Below are 19,666 nucleotides of genomic sequence, written 5' to 3'. Positions count from 1 at the left end.
TGAACGTAAAGTTGTTATATTCAAATAAAATCACAAAGAATATTTACTCTTTTTTCATGGCCCAATCTTCAGGCCGCTAAATCACCTAGTGCTGGGCCAAAAATTGACGACGACGCATCATAGATCCTGGGTCTGAAAATCTCGCCGCCTTCACCCCTAACTTCCTCTTCGCATTGGTCGAAACAGATGAAGTCTGGTTATTCGGGCCTAGAATAGCCCACTCAGCAACCGTCGCGCCTGTTCCATTGTTGTACTGCACATCAACAGCATCAAGACCTTGGTTTCCCTTAATTAGAAGCGATGCGTATTGCGCAGCTGGAATTGGTGAGGAGAGTGTGACGTTGGTAGTGTTTCCTGTGGGAATGGCAATGGCATCGAGATTGGTGGTCTTCGCATCATAGGGATCGGAAAGTACGATTCCATTCAGTGTAGTCGCGACCGTGTAGTGCATGTTTTCGTTGGATGGGTGGAAGGAATTCAATGTAGCATCAATACTCTTATCGTGGAAAATCACGGTCGCGTTGACGGGAGGTGCTTGTGCCCAATCGAAGTAGAAGCCGGTTACCATTGAACCTTGTTCTGCGCCTAGTGAGACTGTGATGGAACTCCAGTTCGCTGCTTGGGATGGCTGCCATTTCGTCGATGCGGCTCCGTCAATTGCTGAGATGGGGAACTGGCCTGGTTCATATGAATCAAGGGAATCCACTGGCTTGCATTGCGCAAGGTTTCCGGCAACGGTGTTTACGGACCCTATTTGACGGTTTGGAATAACCACGGATCCTACCAAGGGTAGTCGGTAGCTTGTCGAGTTTGACTCAGAACCCGCGCTGATGGTGATCGGCCTACCCGCGAACCGCTGGTCTGCAGTGCTGAGAGGGGCATTGCAAGCACGGCTGATGGTGGTGTGGGTATAGTTAGACCAAGCGGAAATGGGCCATCCGTGCCAGTAGAATGTTCGGTACTTGAGGTAGGGTATTTGAGGCGGCAGGTTCGGGTCAATGTGAAGGATATCATCAGGCTCGAGGCGGAGTCCCAAGTAACCGAACAAGACCACTTGGTTAGAGCCACCATGACCAGTGAGGAAAGGGAAAGCGGGATGAGTACCGCCATTTGTGGTAGAGTTATCGGTCAACTGCTCTGACATCTGGTAGAATGGCGCCCGGGCGTAAGGTCTAAACGCATATTGGGCGTAGGTGTAAGCCGAGCAGCCAGACGGAGACATGTCATTGGCCACGATGGAGAAAATGGCCCAGGTCATTGCAGGGCCATCAGATGACTGCTTAGCTGCATAGTAGTCTAGGTCGTTCAAAGAGTCTTGTGTAGTGTAGTTGGACGTGTAATCTAATGGATATGTGTTTAGAACCACATCAGCCTGTTTGACGACAGCACTCCCGTTCATAGTTGTGAACTCGAGGGTCACTCCATTTTCGCGAATGACCAAGACATTGTTGGCCATGTCATCCCAGGTCGAGTTTTCCTCAAGGCCAAATTGCTGGCGGAAGGCATTCGCGTTTGTGAGTGTCTTGGCAATTAGTGGCATAGTGAAGCCACCCGCATCGACCATATTCGCATACTCATCCTAAAAAGAGAAGTCAGAATTTGCATTCCAAAAGGATCGAGTACCTGTTTGACACCTACCGGATCTGTCATGTTACTGAGAGTCCAGGAAGATCCATTTCGCTGCAGGAGGTCTGTGTATAGCGTAGCTACAGAGTCGTAGATTGGGTAGAGATTCTCCTTGAAAAATTGAGTGTCTCCAGTAGTGACCCACTGGTTGACAAAGGACATGCCAATGTCACCATTCAAATGATATTCGTAATCCCAGCAGGGTCCGGTGGCAGTGCAATTGCCATAGCGTCCACTAGTCCAGGGGAAGATAGCCGCGGAAGAAGAAAACTGAGTCTGATTCTGAGAGCCAGCGTATGAGGTTTTAATGTTCTCCTGGGCCTGGTCATAAAGTTTGACACGATAGTTTGTGATGCGCTGAGCGGACTCGGGGTGAGACGCCGAAAGGCCAGGCTGCATCCAGAGATCGGCATCCCAGAATACTTGTCCAGCGTAAGAATCAGAAGTCAAGCCACCGACTGAAATACTGTCCGTATTCAAAGAAGTCGACGATGACACATTGATTGCGTTGGTGCCAACAGTATTTTGGAGCAAGTAGTATGTGTTTACAACAGCGATCACAGCAGAATCGATGATGAGGGTATCATTAGGCAGAGTGCCGTTAGGGAATGTATAGCGATCGACCGAATCATCAGGCATGACATTTGCCCACTCAGTAACATGCGAGCGTAGAGATCTCAAATACCCATTGCGCAGGGCGGTAGAAGAAGCATTCTTGGCTACCTGTTGAGGATCTTCAAAGGCATCGGACGATGCGCCGCCAACAAACTTGGTGATACGGGCTGTCTTGCCGGCCTTGAGACTAACGGTGACAGACTGGGCAATTGACGAGTCATTTGTGCTAACATATGGTTTTCCGGTGACAACTTGACGCGAAGACAAGTCCACGCCTGGACCTGTCATGTTGGCGTAGATGTAGGCAGTGACATTTGCAACTCCATTCGGTCGCACTGCAGAGTAAATAGCGCCATCATCTTCACCAGAGTTGACGAAATCCGTTCGCACAGCGGACGCTCCATCTATAACGTTCACAACTGTGGCATTGGTATCAACGCTCGATACAATCTGCATGTCGACCACCGCCTGGTTGACCCAAAGCTTATTGGCGAAAAGGCGATAAGTGATGTTAAAAGAGCTACTCACACCCTGCGGAGCCCAGGTGTACTTCCAGACCAGAACACCAGCTTGGAAGTCATATGTTGTGCGGAAATTGGAGATGGTAGTGTTGTCCACAGTCGCATCCAGGTAAACACCATCACCAAGATCAAGAATCAAGCCACTCCAGTGAGGCACTCCACTGATTACACTATCCCAGCCATACTGGGACAGCCACGGGTAGTTAGACTCATTGGTATTTGCCTGCGCATCGAAAAATCCACCGATTGTGGCAAAAGACTGACGGCGCGAAAACAGAGGCCAACCGCTAATTCCATCACCTCCGTCTTCCATTGAGTCGACCTCGAAGAATGGCCCGGCACTAGCAACGTTGATGCCTAGATATCCGTTCGCCACGGATCCTCGTGTCTGGAATTGACCTTGCTCCAGATTTGTAGTTGACAGTAGCCAGTTATCCTCGTCCCACATGACACCGTCGAAGTCGGTTTGGTAGACATTGTTGCTGAAGTTCCCAACACCAGATCCCATATTCCTTCGCAAAGATTTCGCAACACGATTTGTGGCAGAACCAGAGCATGCTGCTTGTACCGAAGAGCTGAGATTCAAAAGCAGCGGGAGCACTGCCCATACGGAGGGCTTTAAAATCTGTTAGCTCTTACTTGTACTTTGGTTGATAGATTTACTCACTTTGAACTGCATCTCGCAGTGTTCTCACCCTTGAGGGCAGAGTTTAGTAAATCAACCTTTGCGATTGCTATAATTTAGCAAGTCAGAACTGGCACTTGGGAAGAGTCAGAAGGCAAACGTGGAAGTAAACTTTATTCAAAAAAAAAAAAAAAAAGTGCACGGGAGGCGAGATTTAAATTGTCGCAGTGCCCACTTCAGCTTCTCGAGCTGCCAATTCAGGCACTAGCACTGCCACGCTCAGACCCTTCCGTGATCTCATAACTGGAATGTGGGGAAATAGTGGAAGCTTCCTCCGTTTCTGGCAGTCGGCGCCACTCGGCCACAATACGAGTTTAGGGATCCTGGCTGTGGGGACCGAGCCGATGCCGTTTGGGAAAAAGATTGGCAATGTCGTATGAGGCGGCTACTTGCTCCAATGACCTGATCGCCTTGCCGGAAGAACCGGTAAACCTGGAGGGAAGCCATGGCATTTTCAATGTTGCCCGCGTGTATCCATAACTCTCAAAAGTGGCGGTATTGGCCGGCCATGTGATGGACGGATGGAGGTTCGGCACGGCGTCATCGAGTGAAAGAGAGTTTTTGGGGCCTGTTGGGGTTCGTGTGGGGTGACTGGGGTCCCGCAAATCGTCCGATAAAAACCCGTTGGTTTCCATGAAAGGCAGGTGCCATGGCACATGAACTCAACTGCTCTTGGCTGATATTGTTTGGAATTTATACGAATGAGTTTCACAAAGATGAAGTACGTTCCAAGGTTCTCCAAGGGCATATTAAGTATGGTTGCCTGAGGCATTAGGCCGCTTCTTAACTTCGTAAGTCACGTGGATGCATCAGTAGCTATACATACCGGTTTTCCTTGTCGGGGGGGGGGTTTCCTTCCCCGGTTGCCGCCCCTTTTATAAGGACGTTAAGAATCAAGCTCACTAAGCATCTCATTATGCTGACTTGATAGTTAGTAAGTTATCAAATGCTTAGCCAGGACTTAGAAGCGCATGGTTGACTAGTGATCACTAAGTGATCATGATTGGCTGCTATTAACCCCGTTACGGCCACTACTGGAGAACGAGCAGTATAGAGGAGCGTCCCGGAATAAAGTTATTAATATGATTCAAAAGCGAGCTGCGTAGTCCTGAACACCATATTAAGAATGATGAATTTTAGGGTTATCTCTCATAATCTTGAGTTTCTTTCAGTTCGACATCTATAGATGATTGTTGATCAGGCCTTTCAAGATTATATATCACTACATTCTTAACTTCCTCTTCTATTAACGACAAACCGTCAAAGGCAAGATAACAGCGGACCGACGAGATGTAACGAGATGTTGTTGAGTACAGTATATATTATGGACGACCCAGCCAGTAGCATTGTTTGACATTTACGATTAAGAACAACGAATTGTGAAGTTACATTCCTCGAATGCTCAGAGCTCTCCAGCTCATGAAAATCACCCCCAGTCAGTACACCTTATTCAGAAATGCTGAAAAAACTCATATCCGCGAGTAACCGCGGATACGTCAGGATATCCATTGCTCTAATCCATGCTCGACAACATCACTGGTAATCGAAGCCATTGTTATGTAAAGAAGTGTTACCGGTTCTAACGGCTTCTTCAAAGATATTGTCTTGGTCAGTGCACAAGAGTCCTAAAGGGTCGCTGCCCCACAGCCAGCTCTCCTGATAATTATCATCTAGCAATGACCTATCGAGCTGCCCAAAAAGCCGTTCTGCAGCATCCCTGGCGTCGGCGCTGCTCTCTTGGCCCTCAGCAGAGCTAAACGCTGGCCATTCTTGTCCCGGCGTAACCCCGTCGCCGCTACAACCATCAGTAGTTTTCGCCAAGAGAACTTTACTCCAGTTCTCGATGCGAGCCTTCTTGACTCTGAGCGTCTTTGCGATCAGGTTCAAAAGGTTATTGTCCCATTCCTGTCCATATGCGGTACCGATCTCCTCTTTAGCAGCCTCGAATCTGGTAGCAAAGGTCTGTAGAGCATTAAGCACCAAATTCTCAGTTGCCTCGGCGTCAACATTCTTGGTAACACGTTGGGCAGTGTCTGCAGACACGTGAGAGGAAATATAGCTGACACGGTTAAACTGAGCATTGGCAAGCAGCGACAACCTCGCCTGGCGAGCAAGCATAGTGACTGCATACATTAGCTGGCCATAACCGGGCTGCGGCATATAAAAATAGTAGCAAACGGGTATGGCGAGCCAATTATTCACCCATGATCTAAGAGCAGACATGGCATCGTGGTAGCGATGGAATGCCTCCGCATCCAAAAGCGATGCAGGGACGGAAGGGGGACTTGTAATACTTGACAGTTTAATATCGCTCAGCAGCGGATCAAACAGTCTTAACCGTGCAGTACTATAGTGGCTCAATAATAAGTCTTGCACTTTGTTAGTAATAGGGCCACACGATTTAGGCTGTGAAATTTAAAGATCTCACAGTTGGTTTTAAGCTTCTTAGGTAGTGAATCCTCAAGTTGATCCAATCCTACCTGGAAGGCTGAGATATGCGCAGCAGCTGTTGTCTCTGGCAATGCTAGTCCAATCGAGTCAAATACATATTGGTCTCGGTGGTTGAACTGAAAAATCCTCTCGGTGAGGTGCTGAATACGAACTAGCTGTATAAGAAGTTCATCTGTCTCATATTCCGCAGCTTCTTTGAGCTCGTTAAGACACTGATCATGATGCTTCGTGTATCTTGGTGAGTCCAATTTATTGAAAGAGAGAGCAGCGCTGTGCGGTTGTCATTAGCTTCTGCGTTCTGTGCAACGACGGACCTACTCACTTTGAGCCCATATACCAAGCACCAACCAAAACCCTTCTCTCTTCATTTGTAACCACCCTTGGCGCTTCAGGATCCATTGTCGAATACGGTGCGGCTTCGCGCGGCTTGGTACGTCTTTCCAGACCTAAGTCTCCGATCATGCTGATTGCGAGGTGCGCGAGGTTGTTAAATTGCCCATGAGCTAGGCAATAGTAATGGTAGTAGCCCAAAAAGACAATAATGCCTTGAAGGAGGTCCAAAGAGCGCTCAGACCTTATGATCACGGCATCAGAAATATGTTGCATTACCGCATGACTCTGACCCCACATTGACCGTCGACATTTGATTGAAGCTACCATTCTGATTACCATTGCAAGGAAAGGTCGACTTTGTTGAAGTTGTACTAAATTCACCCCAGGTGGAATAACGACAAATGGGAATTGGGAGCGAAGCTGATTATTGTATGTCGATAACAGGGTCTCATCAGAATCGACTGGGCTAAAATCATCTTTACCGATTTTTGGCTGGCAGGTGCATGTTGGACGCGCGAATACGTTGAAACCAGGCAGTGAAGTATTCGCAGAAGTTTCGTCTTGACATCGCGCAGGGGTTTTGAAGGTGGTTGGTGATGGTGGTTGGTCAACCCTTTCAGGCGGCATTTCCGGAGACAAGGAGTTCTCTCGCTGGTTCAAAGATTCTCTTTCGAGACTGCTCGGTCTCTCTTCTAACCGAACAATCTGGCTACAAAGCCTTATCTGTTAGCCCATGCTAAGGCATACAAGACGACAGAGCTGCTACTCACGGCCCCCTAATCTGCCTTCTTTTTCTTGGCTTGCGCGCCTTTGGCATACAATCTTTCTTCAAGCTCTTGCATCTGAAGGTTGTAAGCATCAATTAGCGGATTGTCGTGGGGAGTAGACCGTATGCGAAACGAGCTGACCTGTCACATCTGGTCCCAGGTGTACTGTCAGAGCGAAGGCATCTGGCCTTTGCCCTTGCGCATGAATCACATGCTGCTCCCCAGCCAGCGCTCCGAGTGACTGATACCGGACTTTCCATGACAACGTTCAGAAAAGCAGCCAAGTCATCAACACGGACGGCATGTCCGTTAGTGAGTCGCAGTGGAGATTACAAACCAGGTTAAAAGCGACACCCTCGGACAACCCAGCTTGTTTCTGCGAACTCAGAACGGTATCCTTAATTGTGATCGAAGCTTATGATCGAAGCTTGACCTTCATTTTCTCCAGAATGGTCACTTCGACGTTGCCAACTGATGCCACCCACCGCCGACCTTGCAAGGGGCTGACTAACGGATGCTTCATCACGTGAGCAACATTGGGTCTAGCTCGTCAAGAACTAGTATATAACGCCTTTCCTAGGGCTTGTGTTGCTCAGGTTTTACGTTATACTTACCTTGATGTATGCTTCAGGTGTCCTAGTTCAACGGTCCTCTCGTTTACGGACTGAGGAGGAGCGCAGTTCTATGCTCAGGAATGACCTCTGCTTCTTCCCCCTCCGTAACATTATACAAGGCTTAGGAAATGCGGAAGTCTAACCAGTAGGTACATTGTCATCAGACAGAATCTGTAGAACACTAATACGCCTTAGCGGCTGATTTTCTAAGATGCGGGTTTACTACATTACCTATAATTCTTTCCACAAATAGAAAATCTCGTGTCTGCTATTTCGGATGTATGCTACTCACACAATTACCTTATCTCTCTCAGGCTTGGGCAATTCAACAACTTCCTTCCTAGACACATTCCTTCTTTCAAAAAACATCGATGGAAATACTGTTCTCAATCACGAGCGACCTTGCAAGTCAAACGCTCAAAAAATGCCTGCAGTGTGTTTCCCATTTGAACTCATCTTAGAATATAATTATCAGGGATTAGTGACATTCTCGATGCCCCTGCTAAATTGGTTATGGGCTATAAGTGTACCTCTCAGTGATAGGACGGGGTAAATGGAATCTGCCTACCTACAAACTTTGTGATTCGACAATTCGATAACCCATCTACCCCCTCTGCTCGAGTGGCAGACCACGAAGTATCATGCCATCGACTCTGGACGCTTTCTGCAATCAGGCACTCAAAAAACATCTCGATAGAAAGCAAAGGAGTAGAACGTTCATTATGAAAGCCACAGCCAAGATTCATTATTCTGATTTATTCCCAATCATGCTGATGAGCGTTCTTCATATCCTTGGTGAAGCTAGTGGCTCTGTGCCTATGATCATCATCAGCTTATGCAAATTTCTAGTAATTATGGTGAGAATTACTACTAACATCTAAGGCTTCATCGGCTTGACAATTGGCATTTTTGATTAGAGAAGTTGGATTTTTACCTGCCGACTTGGGGTGAATGCTCTCCTCCCCTGCTATCACTCAATGTCCGAAAGCTCAAGCTGTGGGTGGTCTCGTGCATCTAGTTTAGTCCTTTCCGTTCCTTTGGAGAAACCCGATGGATACCAGATGCTTAAAATTACCATCACTGACAACATCGGCACAGCATCAAAGACATACAGAAAGACCTCGTGTAGAATGATATACCCCTGGAAACCTTCGATAAATTCTGCCACTCGCACGATGTTTCGAACCATGATGAAGGTGCATGCGATGTATAAGATCCACATAAACCTCTTCCAAGGCAACAAGCCGTCTTTTGATTGACGAGTGGGCACGGCCCGCAGACGACGGTCAAATATCAGCGCCAAAACCAAAAATAATCCGAAAATTACGATCTGGAGCCATAATCCGGCCAAAACAATATCAGCGCCTGTCTCGGACATTGATGCATGGGAGCTAGCCATTAGCCCAGCACCTATACAAAGTCAGTACAATTCCTACCGCGACTCAGGTCAAATGGAAACGGTGTTTTATACGCACCAGCCAGCTGAACGAAGAAACAGACAACATCACTGATCACGAATGTTTTGGTCAACCACTTTTGTTTGATAAGGCTATATGACTCTGCGTCCACACTGAGGATGATGCGACCCAAGACCATGTAGATACTAGCTGCGAAGAGTGGCGGAGCGACCAGTAGAAGAAGGGTTTGGATAACGTAGGGACCAAGTGTCAAATGTGGTGCTTCAGTACTCGATATCGCACGGGCTGTATATCCAACAAATTCAACTGCGAATTACATATTAGCGGACATCAATGGAATAGAATAACTGCCAAAGCAAAGGCCTCGAGGAATACATACAAATTCCGCCGATGACCAAAGGTATGAAGTGTAGAGTCTTGTGCTTGCAAATGAGGAATGTATGCCAAATGGTAAATATTCCGAACAAAATCGCAAAAATGCAGGCACCGGCTAGGGAGGGATCGTAATGATAATATTTGTAGTATGTCATTTTGATTTTGGCGCTTGTTTTTCGCCCTGATTGGTTTGCGAGGTCTTGTAGGAAATCATTTGAAAGTAAGAATTCTGCTCTTATAAGTGCTTGAGCGACGCGGTATGATCTTCTGCCAAAATCTCCGCGGAGAGTTGGAATACCCCTAAATTCCGGTCCACTCTGCTGGTAGCTATTTTTAACTCTAAGACGGCAGCCTGTCAAGGTAAAATTAAGTTTCATACCGTAGAAATGAGTCCTGAATCTACATCTTCTGAAGTGTTATCCAGTAGAGATCATATTGTGAAATAGTTGGGCTAGGCCTTATCCAGAAGAAATAAACATAGCTTAGCGAAAAGACAGTGACAGCAGGGATCAGGCAGCCGGAGCCCGGTTGCGGCATATTAAAGTAATAGTAAACGAGTAAAGTGAACTGTTTGTTGATCTACGACTGAAGTCTAGCCATGGCGGTATGATATCAGTCAGTTGTCTCAGTGTCTCAGAGCGATAGCGAGATGGAGGAGTGAAATCTAATCAAATATCTTTGAGGGCTTTGAGTTAACGAAGGGACATCTTGATTGGATAACCTGTGAAGAATTGAGCTGGTTATGTGGTGGCTGAGTTTCCCCGGATTTTACGTTAACCTCCGAAAATTCCGCGGAGTTGTCTTTCACGGCGAAATACCTAGGGGCCACGAGGCTGAAGAAGGTAAGATCTACCTCTTTCTGATAATCCTGATAATCCTCGTGTTGCTGTTTCAGGAGACCTAACCCCTGATCGCTCTGCTGCGCAGGAATGAAGGTCTCTTCGGGCCTCAAGTCGCCTTGTCTGGCAATAATCCTTCAGTTGCAGAGATAAGCAAACAAAACCGTCTTTCCTTCAATAAGCCACCTCTAGGTCTCCTTGTTGGCGTGCCACCATCTCCAGTGGCGAGACCGGATCTCAAGAGTGGGGTTAGCTTGCCGTGGCATATGGATATTTATGTCCTACTGTGACTGCTCTTGTTCGGCAACCGGACATGGGTTTCACCAACCGAGCAATGACGGTCACAGATTGTCTGGCGCCAGTTTCTTCACAGCCAAGAAGAAGCGCTTGAGGATCCACGGGGTCCAGAGTGGTATGCCAAAGACCTCTAGCTTATTTTATACATTGCTGCACTAGGTACACCGGAATTTCCGGGGGTCTAGATTAGCCTTGTGGACAGGACGCCAGTTAAGGCGTGCTGAGGGTGGTGGGGAAAAAGAATTTTCCCACCTCGTCTCGAGCCGTACCTGTAAAGCCAATAACAGAGCAATTGAAGGGTTTTTATGCAATTTGTTATGAATTCTTCGTATACTCATTTTGTTTCGCTTCGTATTTCGAATATTGCCCGTCCAGTCACGGCATTATATTGGCCAGAATGCCCATATCCTCGGTCGCATGTTGTAGCAGGCCCGTGGCGAATGTATCAGGCGTCTCCCGCTTCTGTACGGCAGATAAGGCCGGGTTGATGCCCAGTGAGAGCTGTGGCGCCGGTGCCAAGGGCAGGGAGATTAGCTTCTTCCAAGTTGACCTGGCAGAGGGGAGAAATGCAGCCATTCTGGGGGGCTGGTTCGAGATTATAAAAGCGAATTAGAAGGATTGAGGAAATTAGTCAATTACTCAACAGTGAATATATGTTCCAGTAGAGTTCTAAATACGCCATTAAGTAAAGACAAGCTGGAACTGGGAGAAGTGAGAAAGTGGGGCAATGGGGAAATGGGAAAACTTAGGTTTTGCATGAACGAAGCTAAAAGTGGGGATTGCAATGTAGTCCGGGGTAGCTCTCTAGGGTTGCAACCCTTGACAATTCAGCTATTAAAGAGGATTTGAGAGATTTAACACTCCAACATTTGTATTCAGACATATCATCAAAATGGCTAGTATTACTCAAGAACATAGCTCTGCTCCGGGCACAGAGCTTTTGATCGATCAGGATAATTCGGACGCTATACAACACTATCAACATGTTGCCCATGGAGATTCACACTTACTGCTCGTGCCACAGCCTTCGCTAACAGATCCTAACGACCCCCTGTTATGGCCACGATGGAAGAAATGGACCGTGTTTGGCAATGGTCTTTTCTATTCTTTCAATGGAGGAGTCACAGGCCCTATGATGGCTGGAGGTATGTACATTTCGTGTTGCCCCAATAATCGGGTGCAGAAGAGCTAAAAACTTTTTTGCAGGCATGATCGGCTTATCCGTCTTCTTTCAGCGTCCTCTTTCCGACATCGCCTACAGTAACGGTGCTACCTTGATTTGTCAGGGCTTCGGTACACTCCTTTGGATGTAGCTGAGCCAATACCATCACTCATCCCATGAGAGCAATACTAACATGATATACTACATCAGGCCAATGACAGTCAAATTCGGTCGCCGCCCCGTATACTTGCTCTCCAACTTTCTCATGGGCATCGCCTGCATATGGTTAGCCATCGCCTCCGAAAAAACCTTCCCCAACCTCGTCTGCGCTCGTGCCTTCCTCGGTCTTTTCGAAGCTCCTATCGAAGCTATTGTCCCCAGCACTATTGCTGACATATTTTTCCTCCACGAAAGAGGAGAGATGATTGCCCTGTATGGATTGTCAGTCCTTGGCGGAAACGAACTTGGACCTCTCTTCTCGGCATATATCATTGAGTATCTGAGCATGAGATGGGCGTTCTTCATCATTGCCATCTCGATTGGAGTGAGCCTCGCTTTGATGATCTTCTCGATGCCGGAAACCATATTCGAAGGACACCGTCCGATCATCGTTCCTGCTCCAAATTACGACTCCAAGAAAGAACCCAAGAAAGAAGAAGGGGAAAAATATTCATCTGAGCACATCGAAACTGAAGAACGGGTGTCGGAAGAGTCATTGACCGTCACGAAACGAACATACATGCAGGACCTATTCCGTTTTACTGCGAACAAGGACGTCAGCCTTTGGGCCTTATTCAAACGCCCCTTTATCCTCATGGCGTATCCAACCGTTCTTTGGTCTAGTCTAATCTATGGCATGAGTCTAAGTTGGAATGTTATCCTGGGGGTTATGGTCGCCCAGTTATTTTCACCATCGTGAGTAGTTGAGGATCCCCTGTGAGTATTATGACACGCCACTTACTCGCCATTATGATAAACAGACCATATAACTTCACCTCTGGCTCTCAAGGCCTTGTCTTTCTCTCTCCATTGGTTGGTTCTCTTTCGGGAACATACCTCTGCGGCCCCCTTGCAGATCGAACCGCAACATGGTTCACAGCCCGTAACAATGGCGTGAGAGAGCCTGAAATGCGCCTCCCAACTTGCATCATGGCAGCATTCCTCACTTTCCAGGGTGCTTTAATTTCCGGTCTCACATACAATTTCAAAACCCACTGGGCTGGTCCTATTGTCGGATTTGGGGTGCTCTCCGCTGGTGCCCAGATGGGAGCCACTCTCGCTATATCATACAGTCTGGATTGTCATAAGGATGTATATGCTATCTCTACTCCTTTTCGGGCTCAGATACTGATATTGATATGGACTGACATGTATTTTAGCTGTCTGCGGAAATCATGGTGACGATCTCATGTCTTAAATCACTCGTTGCGTGGATCTGGACTTGGTGTATCAATGACTGGGTCTCGGCCAGTGGTATTTTGACTGTCTTCATGGTGATAGCAACGGTGAATGTCCTTGTTTACGGGACTACTATTATCTTCCATTTCTATGGAAAGTCGATTCGGATTTGGATCCATAAGAGCAACTTCATGGGTCAAGCGTGATCATGTGAATTGATGATTATATTGATGGATACTCTAATTGTTTTCGTTTTATGTCTTAAATCATATCATAGCTGAAAGTGCTGAAAGCAAGCAAAGTCTTCGCGAGATTTAGTAAAATCTTTGAGATAGAGGTGAGAAGCGTGGCCCGATTATCATTTACTAGTGGAACAGTATATCTGCAGAAACGGTTTCTGTTGAAATTTTCACTTATGTTCTTGGAGGTAGCATAGAATTTCATGAGTTGAAAAAGTCCAGTGATAACTGCTGACATCCGACATAGCGCCTGGGAGCCAGTGCAGAGTATCGACTCGCATCTCACAAAAAGATGCACACCAACCGTCACCCAGACAGTAGAGGTGGCCATTATGGACCGAATCGATCTAGTATGTGCCACATATGACATACACGTTCCTCCGTGAGGAATTGCATTGCTGTCGTGGCTATCCCCGATGGGATTCAAGCGGCAAGGCTAATTTGCTGTGGAATATCATTCATTCATTACTCGTTCGCATCGAGTATTGTTTCCAACGGCGGTATTTGCTCCAAAACCGCTATTTCTGGTCTGCCTCCAGGATATATTCAAGCCCTCAGAAGAAAGAAATGGTGAGGATGATGACAATCCGACTCCTAATAGACGGTGTCTCAATTAAGTGGTATCGAGTGGCCCATTGTCCAATAATCAACCCTCCTCTTCTTCGCCACTCGCATCTTCAGAGCTACTGGCATCTCCATTAGGAGCAGCGAGAGCAGGCGCCTGTCGGGCATTGGTTTGTCTCCGGGACGCGGAAGTCACAGCTCTTTCGCCGACGAATTTGTCACCTGGCCAGTCTTTCTTGCAGACAGGGCACTTTTCTGCCCGTTGCATACGAAAGAAGCTGCGCGTACAATGGTCATGAAGTCGGCCCAGGCAATCGCGGTCCTCGCAGCGTTGTCCCTGATAATACGAGTTAGCTCCGCCAACTTAAATCCAGCGTACAACAAAAAGCACATACCACAGTGATTATATCCTTGCAGGCAGAGCAAAACTTAATGCGATTCATTTTGCGGCCACTCTCCATCTCGTCGTTGTATTCCGAGATCAGCCACCCGCGCAACTCCATCAGTGCCCGTGGGGTCAGGCTGAAGTAATCCTTCCTGCTTTTCTCGAGCCATCCCTCTTCAACGAGGTGCTTCATCATGTTTTCTGCTTGTGTTAGCGTCAAAGACTGCGTAGCTCCGCCCTGGGTCTGCTGCGTTGCATTTGTGGAGCGCCGCCGGTTGGCCTCCGCCGAGGAACGGAGATTAAGTGATTGCATAGGTGTGATGACCATTCCTTCACATATCCGGGTATTATTTGTATCGAACATGAAATCCAGTAGACGCTTGACGAAAGCAATTTCATCTGCGGAGTAGGTTGTTGCAAGCTGCGTCAAAGAATCGCTGGTTGTGTTGACAAGGGCATATACACGGGTAGGTGGGTTATCATTGTTTTCTTGATCTGCCTGCTTTGGTGTCTGGTGAAGCAAGCTTCTGATTTCCAAGTCGAAGGGCGAGATTGCGGTGTTGGCAGCATCGATGTAGGATGAGAGATGCTCTTGGGTAACATCATTTGGGTCCACAATTTCCCCTTCTATGGTAATCTGGTGGTTAACAGCGGCTTTGTTTTATGGAACTCGGACATTACAGGTGAGTACACACTCTGCGCAGTGAAAATTGCAGCCAAAACTGGTTGAGCTTCCTCGAAGGTCATGGACGAGCGGCCCATGAAGGCCTGTAGGAAGGCCCGGTTGCTGTCGTCGTAGCCGTCCGCCATGGTGCTGTTTTATTGTTTCAGCGACGTGGTTGGGAGCAGGAATGAGAGAGAGGAAGCGCAGTGAACAAGTGTCGAAGATCAAAGATCAAAGAAGTGAAAGTCGCGATCCGACGCGACGCGGGGAACGCCAAGACTTGCAGACAAAGAGCTATATCCACCACAAGCACGGCTACTGCTTTCTTTGACTTCGAAGTTTGCACCTTGGCAATTTGATCCAGAATACTGTATCAGAAACCCTTTTTAGCCTAGAACTGAATGTGCTCTATCTCAATACCCCAACTTTCTGTGCCTATTGAGCATCCTGACTAAGCACAAAAGAAACCCTTCATGAACAATCAGTTGGAGATAGTGCCATTAATGTGATCATTATTCATCCTATATCGATATCAGATTTTAATACAATGAAGGTTTACAAATCTGAATCAATAATTCCATCAAAAGGTAACTACACTTTTCTTTGGCTTTACGAAGTCTTACTCAAGTTAAAAATCTCTTTCAGTTCAATTTAAGCTACAGGTACGTCCACGTACAAGCACAATACCCTAACAGATATAAGTACAGGGGCGGTGGCAAGTTTCCAACACCCACACCTATAGGGAAGATCATACACCCTTACTAATGAATCCGGTGCCGGGTTACCGAGGCAGCCATTATCTGGATGTTCCCCTAAGGTATAGAACAGTACCCCGGAGGTCTTCCCTCCAACCTTTTGGAGATAGGAATTCAATCGTATAAAATCGATTCACTCGCAGGTTTGATATCATGACATAATATACAAAATGCCAATCAGCAAAAGAGAATGCCGAAACCCCGGCCCCTAGACTCGGGGTGTAATCGCACCACCAACTGAGATCACCCAACGCCGAAGATGAAGGAAGGAAAAAAGGTAAATAGATTTGTCAAAGAAAGTCACACCCATCACCAACGACTAGCCTCTCCGCCGAGTAGGCTCAGGGCTCGGGCTCCGGGTAGCACTCCGCGGGTCGCGACCACGCTCCTTCAACCACTTCTTTGTACTGAGTCGCATATCCTTATCAAGCTCCGCTGATGGATCCTTCCGATGGATGAAATTGCAGAAGCCGCCTCGCACACATCCTTCGCCGCTATTCAGACGACAACACGCTTCTCGAAAATCTGTGACGGGCGATAACTCGCAGTATATGGGTCTTGCGGCGTACCAGCGTGAGTTGAGAGTGTCGCATGCTTCCTGTGCGTCTTCTTCGTATTTGAATCGGGCGTAGACGTTTCCAATCAGATCTGAGAAAGAAAAGAAGGTCAGTAACTTGATTTTCATGACGGAATTTTGTCATTGGTTCTAAGCCGAGAGAATGGGGTCAACTTACGGTCATTGTTGTTGTCGCAGACGACCAGTTCCTCGAGTTCACCGTATTTGCACATCTCACACCACACGTCCTCGTAGAAGGCGTCGAAGTGGTTCTGCAACTGGCTGGGGTTCATCTTGTTCTTGGGGTCGTAGGCCGGGTTCTGGTACATGTTCGGCATGAGGACAGTCTGCGAGTAGGAGGGCTTGACATGTTTGCGAGAGCATCGGTCGCCGTGTCGGCATGCGCCGATCTTGTAGTAGAAGGAGCAGTTGACCTTGTCCTGCTCGGTACCGAAAATAGACGCGAGGTAGTTGGCCATTGTGTGTCGGTATAGAGATGATGTCGCGCTGACTGTGAGAGTGGTGTCAGGGATGAGAGGTAAGGTTGCGATCGGTGAGAGAAGAACGGGACACGGAGCGGACAAATGCTCGATGATATCGGATGCCTGAAGTTTCTGGAGAGCTCGAGTGGCGCCGCTGACTAAAGCAGGGAGAGCTTTCGGAACAATAATCCCCCGATCTATGCATTTGAATGAGGCGAAATGGATATTTTTACTTGAAAATTCACTCGCGTGAGTTTGCTTATCAATTATTTCCTGGTACGTTACTTCGTGTTTTCCTTCCAAAGTAATGGCTTAGCCAGATCGAATGAACCATCAATATAGCGATGGACAGCCATTCACCGTAACAGCAGTCCACTTATGTCAGCAGATGTACGCTGTTCCATGATCATCTCACTGACCACCTTTCCAGTTCCTAGAGATAAAGTGATTCCCCATGGTCCATGTCCTGTAGCAATGTAAACACCACCTCTAGCAGAAGAACGCAGACCGTCACCCAAAGCCGCATCTCTGATTCGTCCAACCGTGGGGATATCATCCTCACCAACGGGCCGGAAGCAAAGACCCTCACGGAGAATTTCCAGATCGTCTTTATTGTTCACACCATTGGTAGAATCTGGCAAGTCATTTGGGAGATTACCTAGCAAGCGGACCGCAACATCTTTCAGTTTCTGTAATTTCGCCGAATCACGAAGTTCATGTGTGTCTTCCACGCATAATGGAAGCTTTAAATGGGGATTGTAACCTGCAATGTAGATTTCACCACCTTCCCGTGTGAAGATCTCTGGGCTGAATCCACACGATGGTGGATGAGTGGTAAAAATTGCATGACTTCGCCCACCATAAGTAGTTTTCTCGTGGTCCAGTGTATGTCGTGGTGAGCGGACAACCAAAGAATACCCGGCCAGAGGGGAGAGATCAAAGGAGGTTTCATTAGAGGGGAAAAGCTCCCGAAGAACTTGCGGTGTCCATGCGCCTACGCTCAGGACCAAGTTCGTACATTGGATCATTGACTCTTCCTTCGACTCCAAATGCTTAATTTTAATGCCAGTAATAATCTCATCGTCATCTTTTATGATGGCCACTGCCTTGGCTGGATTATGAACGTTGACACCTCGCGAGACAGCCTCGTTGATAAGAAAGCGGCACAGCCTCAACGGGTCTCTATCCAGGGTTCAGTAAGCGTTTAAGTGAACAAGACTCACAAGTACTCACACTTGGGCCACAGTTTCGTCCTCACTAATTCGCTCAAGGATACCTCCTTGTTGTTTCGTCAACCAAGCCGGCCATTCAGCTGGTATGGGACGTATAGCAGCCGCTGTCTCCGCACGACTGGTATCCTCGTGCACCCAATCATCTCCACGTGCACCACCGCATGTTTGATTGGACACAGTGTCCAGATTGAATGCAGTTCCTCTCATAAACCCCCATTTCTTGTCACCGCCGTGCTCCGCGGCAAGCTGGTGGTGCAAGTCAAATGAAAGGGCTCCGAGGGAAGCAAGTGCTGGGTCAAACCAGTCGCGTGCTAAAAAGCCGCCTGCATATCCAGAGGCTGAACTGAACAGTTCTGGTGACTGCTCAATGATGTGAATCTCGCTTTCTGGCTTGTTGACTGAGAGATAGTATGCGATTGAGACTCCAATTATACCCCCTCCTATAATTACAGTTGTCATTGTATTAGAAGACAGACTGATATGGACGGTGACCACTTCTGCTGATTCTTGCGCGCCTTCGGTTTACGAAATACAGTCGTTGTTTTTGTTTGGGAATATCGTGGTAAAAGGCAGTGGGGACGGAGAGTGGGGAAGTAACATTCCGCGATGGCCTTGAGATAATAATTCCCCGCACGTGCAGGACTGACAGCTATATTACGATGTTGGTGCCTTAGGTTTTGCGACGGAGAGTCTGACATTCTGTACTTTTATATTTCTTTCCAACCCATGTTCTGTCAACGAATACTTGAGACATCCTCAATTTAGAAAAGCTTAACGAAACGAGGTATTTGCTGAGGAATAGCTCCAATCTTCCTAAGTAAAGTCTTACACTGTTGAAATCTTCCGGCATCGACGCAATACGTCCAGGCAGGATCAAATGTTCACTCACTTGATTTCTTTTGTCCAAAAGAAGAAATTTTGTCCAAAAGAAGAATAAATTAGACGCTTGTAGAGACTCCTTGACAATCCGAATGTTTTACACTTGCGGCCCACTTATGGCCCCACAAAGCAACCAATATCATTTCATCGGAGTATATAGCCAGCGTACACCAAGGAGAAGGCTTCGAGTCTAATCTGTGACCCCCCAACATAAAAAGCCAACGGCCCCGCAAATTGAGGGCGTTGAAAACTTGGCGAATGATTGTTGGCAATTGACTCGAAGGATTGTTGGCTCCGAAGGCGATACCGCGCGTACCCATGAACATACTGTACACAGATCAAGCATTGTCTTCCAAGGAATGAAAGACTGGTATCCCGAAACTAAGCTCTAATAAATCATAGTCCTAAGGCGTGCAATCAATACTTCGTTCCTGGATAACGAAATATCGGCTTCAGAGCACGCAATTTAACTTAAAGATGGGCAATTGTTCCTGAACAACACGGACTGGGTCGGAGTTTCCGAGCCGTTGCGGAGCGCATCGCATGAAAGGCCCATTGTTGGATGGAATTAAACATTTTACTTTAATCAGTAGCCAAGTGCGGAGTAGTCTAGACAATATGTCATTTTAGAGCTTGATGGTGGCATTGAGCAATCTGATGACGACATCCTTAGCGTCCTCGGCTATGGAAAACAATGACGACGATCACAAAGCTTCATACTGCAATACACTCCATTATTTGCCGATCTTGCTAGTTTACACTAAATTCTTTCGCTTTAATCATGAAGAATTCACCTGTGCTCCACAATT

At 47.3% G+C, this 19,666-nt stretch overlaps 7 protein-coding genes across 7 annotated transcripts; 1 reads left to right on the top strand and 6 right to left on the bottom strand.

Annotated features, from left to right (window-relative positions):
* Positions 1–85: 85 nt before the first annotated feature.
* On the bottom strand, positions 86–3,441 carry treA (alpha,alpha-trehalase treA; the record flags this gene model as incomplete). The annotated part of the gene is made up of 3 exons (XM_057067243.1): positions 86–1,579; positions 1,639–3,378; positions 3,430–3,441. 3 exons carry the CDS (start codon positions 3,439–3,441, stop codon positions 86–88), a joined length of 3,246 nt encoding a protein of 1,081 aa, XP_056920924.1.
* Positions 3,442–4,980: 1,539 nt separating this feature from the next.
* Positions 4,981–6,360, bottom strand: N7503_007695 (uncharacterized protein; the record flags this gene model as incomplete). The annotated part of the gene is made up of 3 exons (XM_057067242.1): positions 4,981–5,816; positions 5,876–6,168; positions 6,221–6,360. 3 exons carry the CDS (start codon positions 6,358–6,360, stop codon positions 4,981–4,983), a joined length of 1,269 nt encoding a protein of 422 aa, XP_056920923.1.
* A 2,222-nt stretch (positions 6,361–8,582) lies between these two features.
* N7503_007694 (RTA1 domain-containing protein) lies at positions 8,583–9,560 on the bottom strand (the record flags this gene model as incomplete). The annotated part of the gene is made up of 3 exons (XM_057067241.1): positions 8,583–9,022; positions 9,088–9,336; positions 9,410–9,560. The coding sequence occupies 3 exons, from the start codon at positions 9,558–9,560 to the stop codon at positions 8,583–8,585; spliced, it is 840 nt and encodes a 279-aa protein (XP_056920922.1).
* A 1,356-nt stretch (positions 9,561–10,916) lies between these two features.
* On the bottom strand, positions 10,917–11,117 carry N7503_007693 (uncharacterized protein; the record flags this gene model as incomplete). The annotated part of the gene is made up of 1 exon (XM_057067240.1): positions 10,917–11,117. One exon carries the CDS (start codon positions 11,115–11,117, stop codon positions 10,917–10,919), a length of 201 nt encoding a protein of 66 aa, XP_056920921.1.
* A 316-nt stretch (positions 11,118–11,433) lies between these two features.
* Positions 11,434–13,307, top strand: N7503_007692 (uncharacterized protein; the record flags this gene model as incomplete). Its single annotated transcript, XM_057067239.1, has 5 exons — positions 11,434–11,686; positions 11,748–11,850; positions 11,914–12,618; positions 12,684–13,014; positions 13,083–13,307. The coding sequence occupies 5 exons, from the start codon at positions 11,434–11,436 to the stop codon at positions 13,305–13,307; spliced, it is 1,617 nt and encodes a 538-aa protein (XP_056920920.1).
* A 679-nt stretch (positions 13,308–13,986) lies between these two features.
* Positions 13,987–15,099, bottom strand: N7503_007691 (non-structural maintenance of chromosomes element 1 family protein; the record flags this gene model as incomplete). Its single annotated transcript, XM_057067238.1, has 3 exons — positions 13,987–14,241; positions 14,300–14,916; positions 14,985–15,099. 3 exons carry the CDS (start codon positions 15,097–15,099, stop codon positions 13,987–13,989), a joined length of 987 nt encoding a protein of 328 aa, XP_056920919.1.
* A 928-nt stretch (positions 15,100–16,027) lies between these two features.
* N7503_007690 (uncharacterized protein) lies at positions 16,028–18,437 on the bottom strand (the record flags this gene model as incomplete). The annotated part of the gene is made up of 4 exons (XM_057067237.1): positions 16,028–16,356; positions 16,443–16,904; positions 17,141–17,928; positions 17,980–18,437. The coding sequence occupies 4 exons, from the start codon at positions 18,435–18,437 to the stop codon at positions 16,028–16,030; spliced, it is 2,037 nt and encodes a 678-aa protein (XP_056920918.1).
* Positions 18,438–19,666: the final 1,229 nt, after the last annotated feature.

The sequence above is a fragment of the Penicillium pulvis genome (assembly GCF_028828015.1).
Source record: "Penicillium pulvis strain IBT 33274 chromosome Unknown contig_5_segment0_segment0, whole genome shotgun sequence".
Classification (NCBI taxonomy): domain Eukaryota; kingdom Fungi; phylum Ascomycota; class Eurotiomycetes; order Eurotiales; family Aspergillaceae; genus Penicillium; species Penicillium pulvis.
This window is presented reverse-complemented; position numbering and strand designations above follow the sequence as displayed.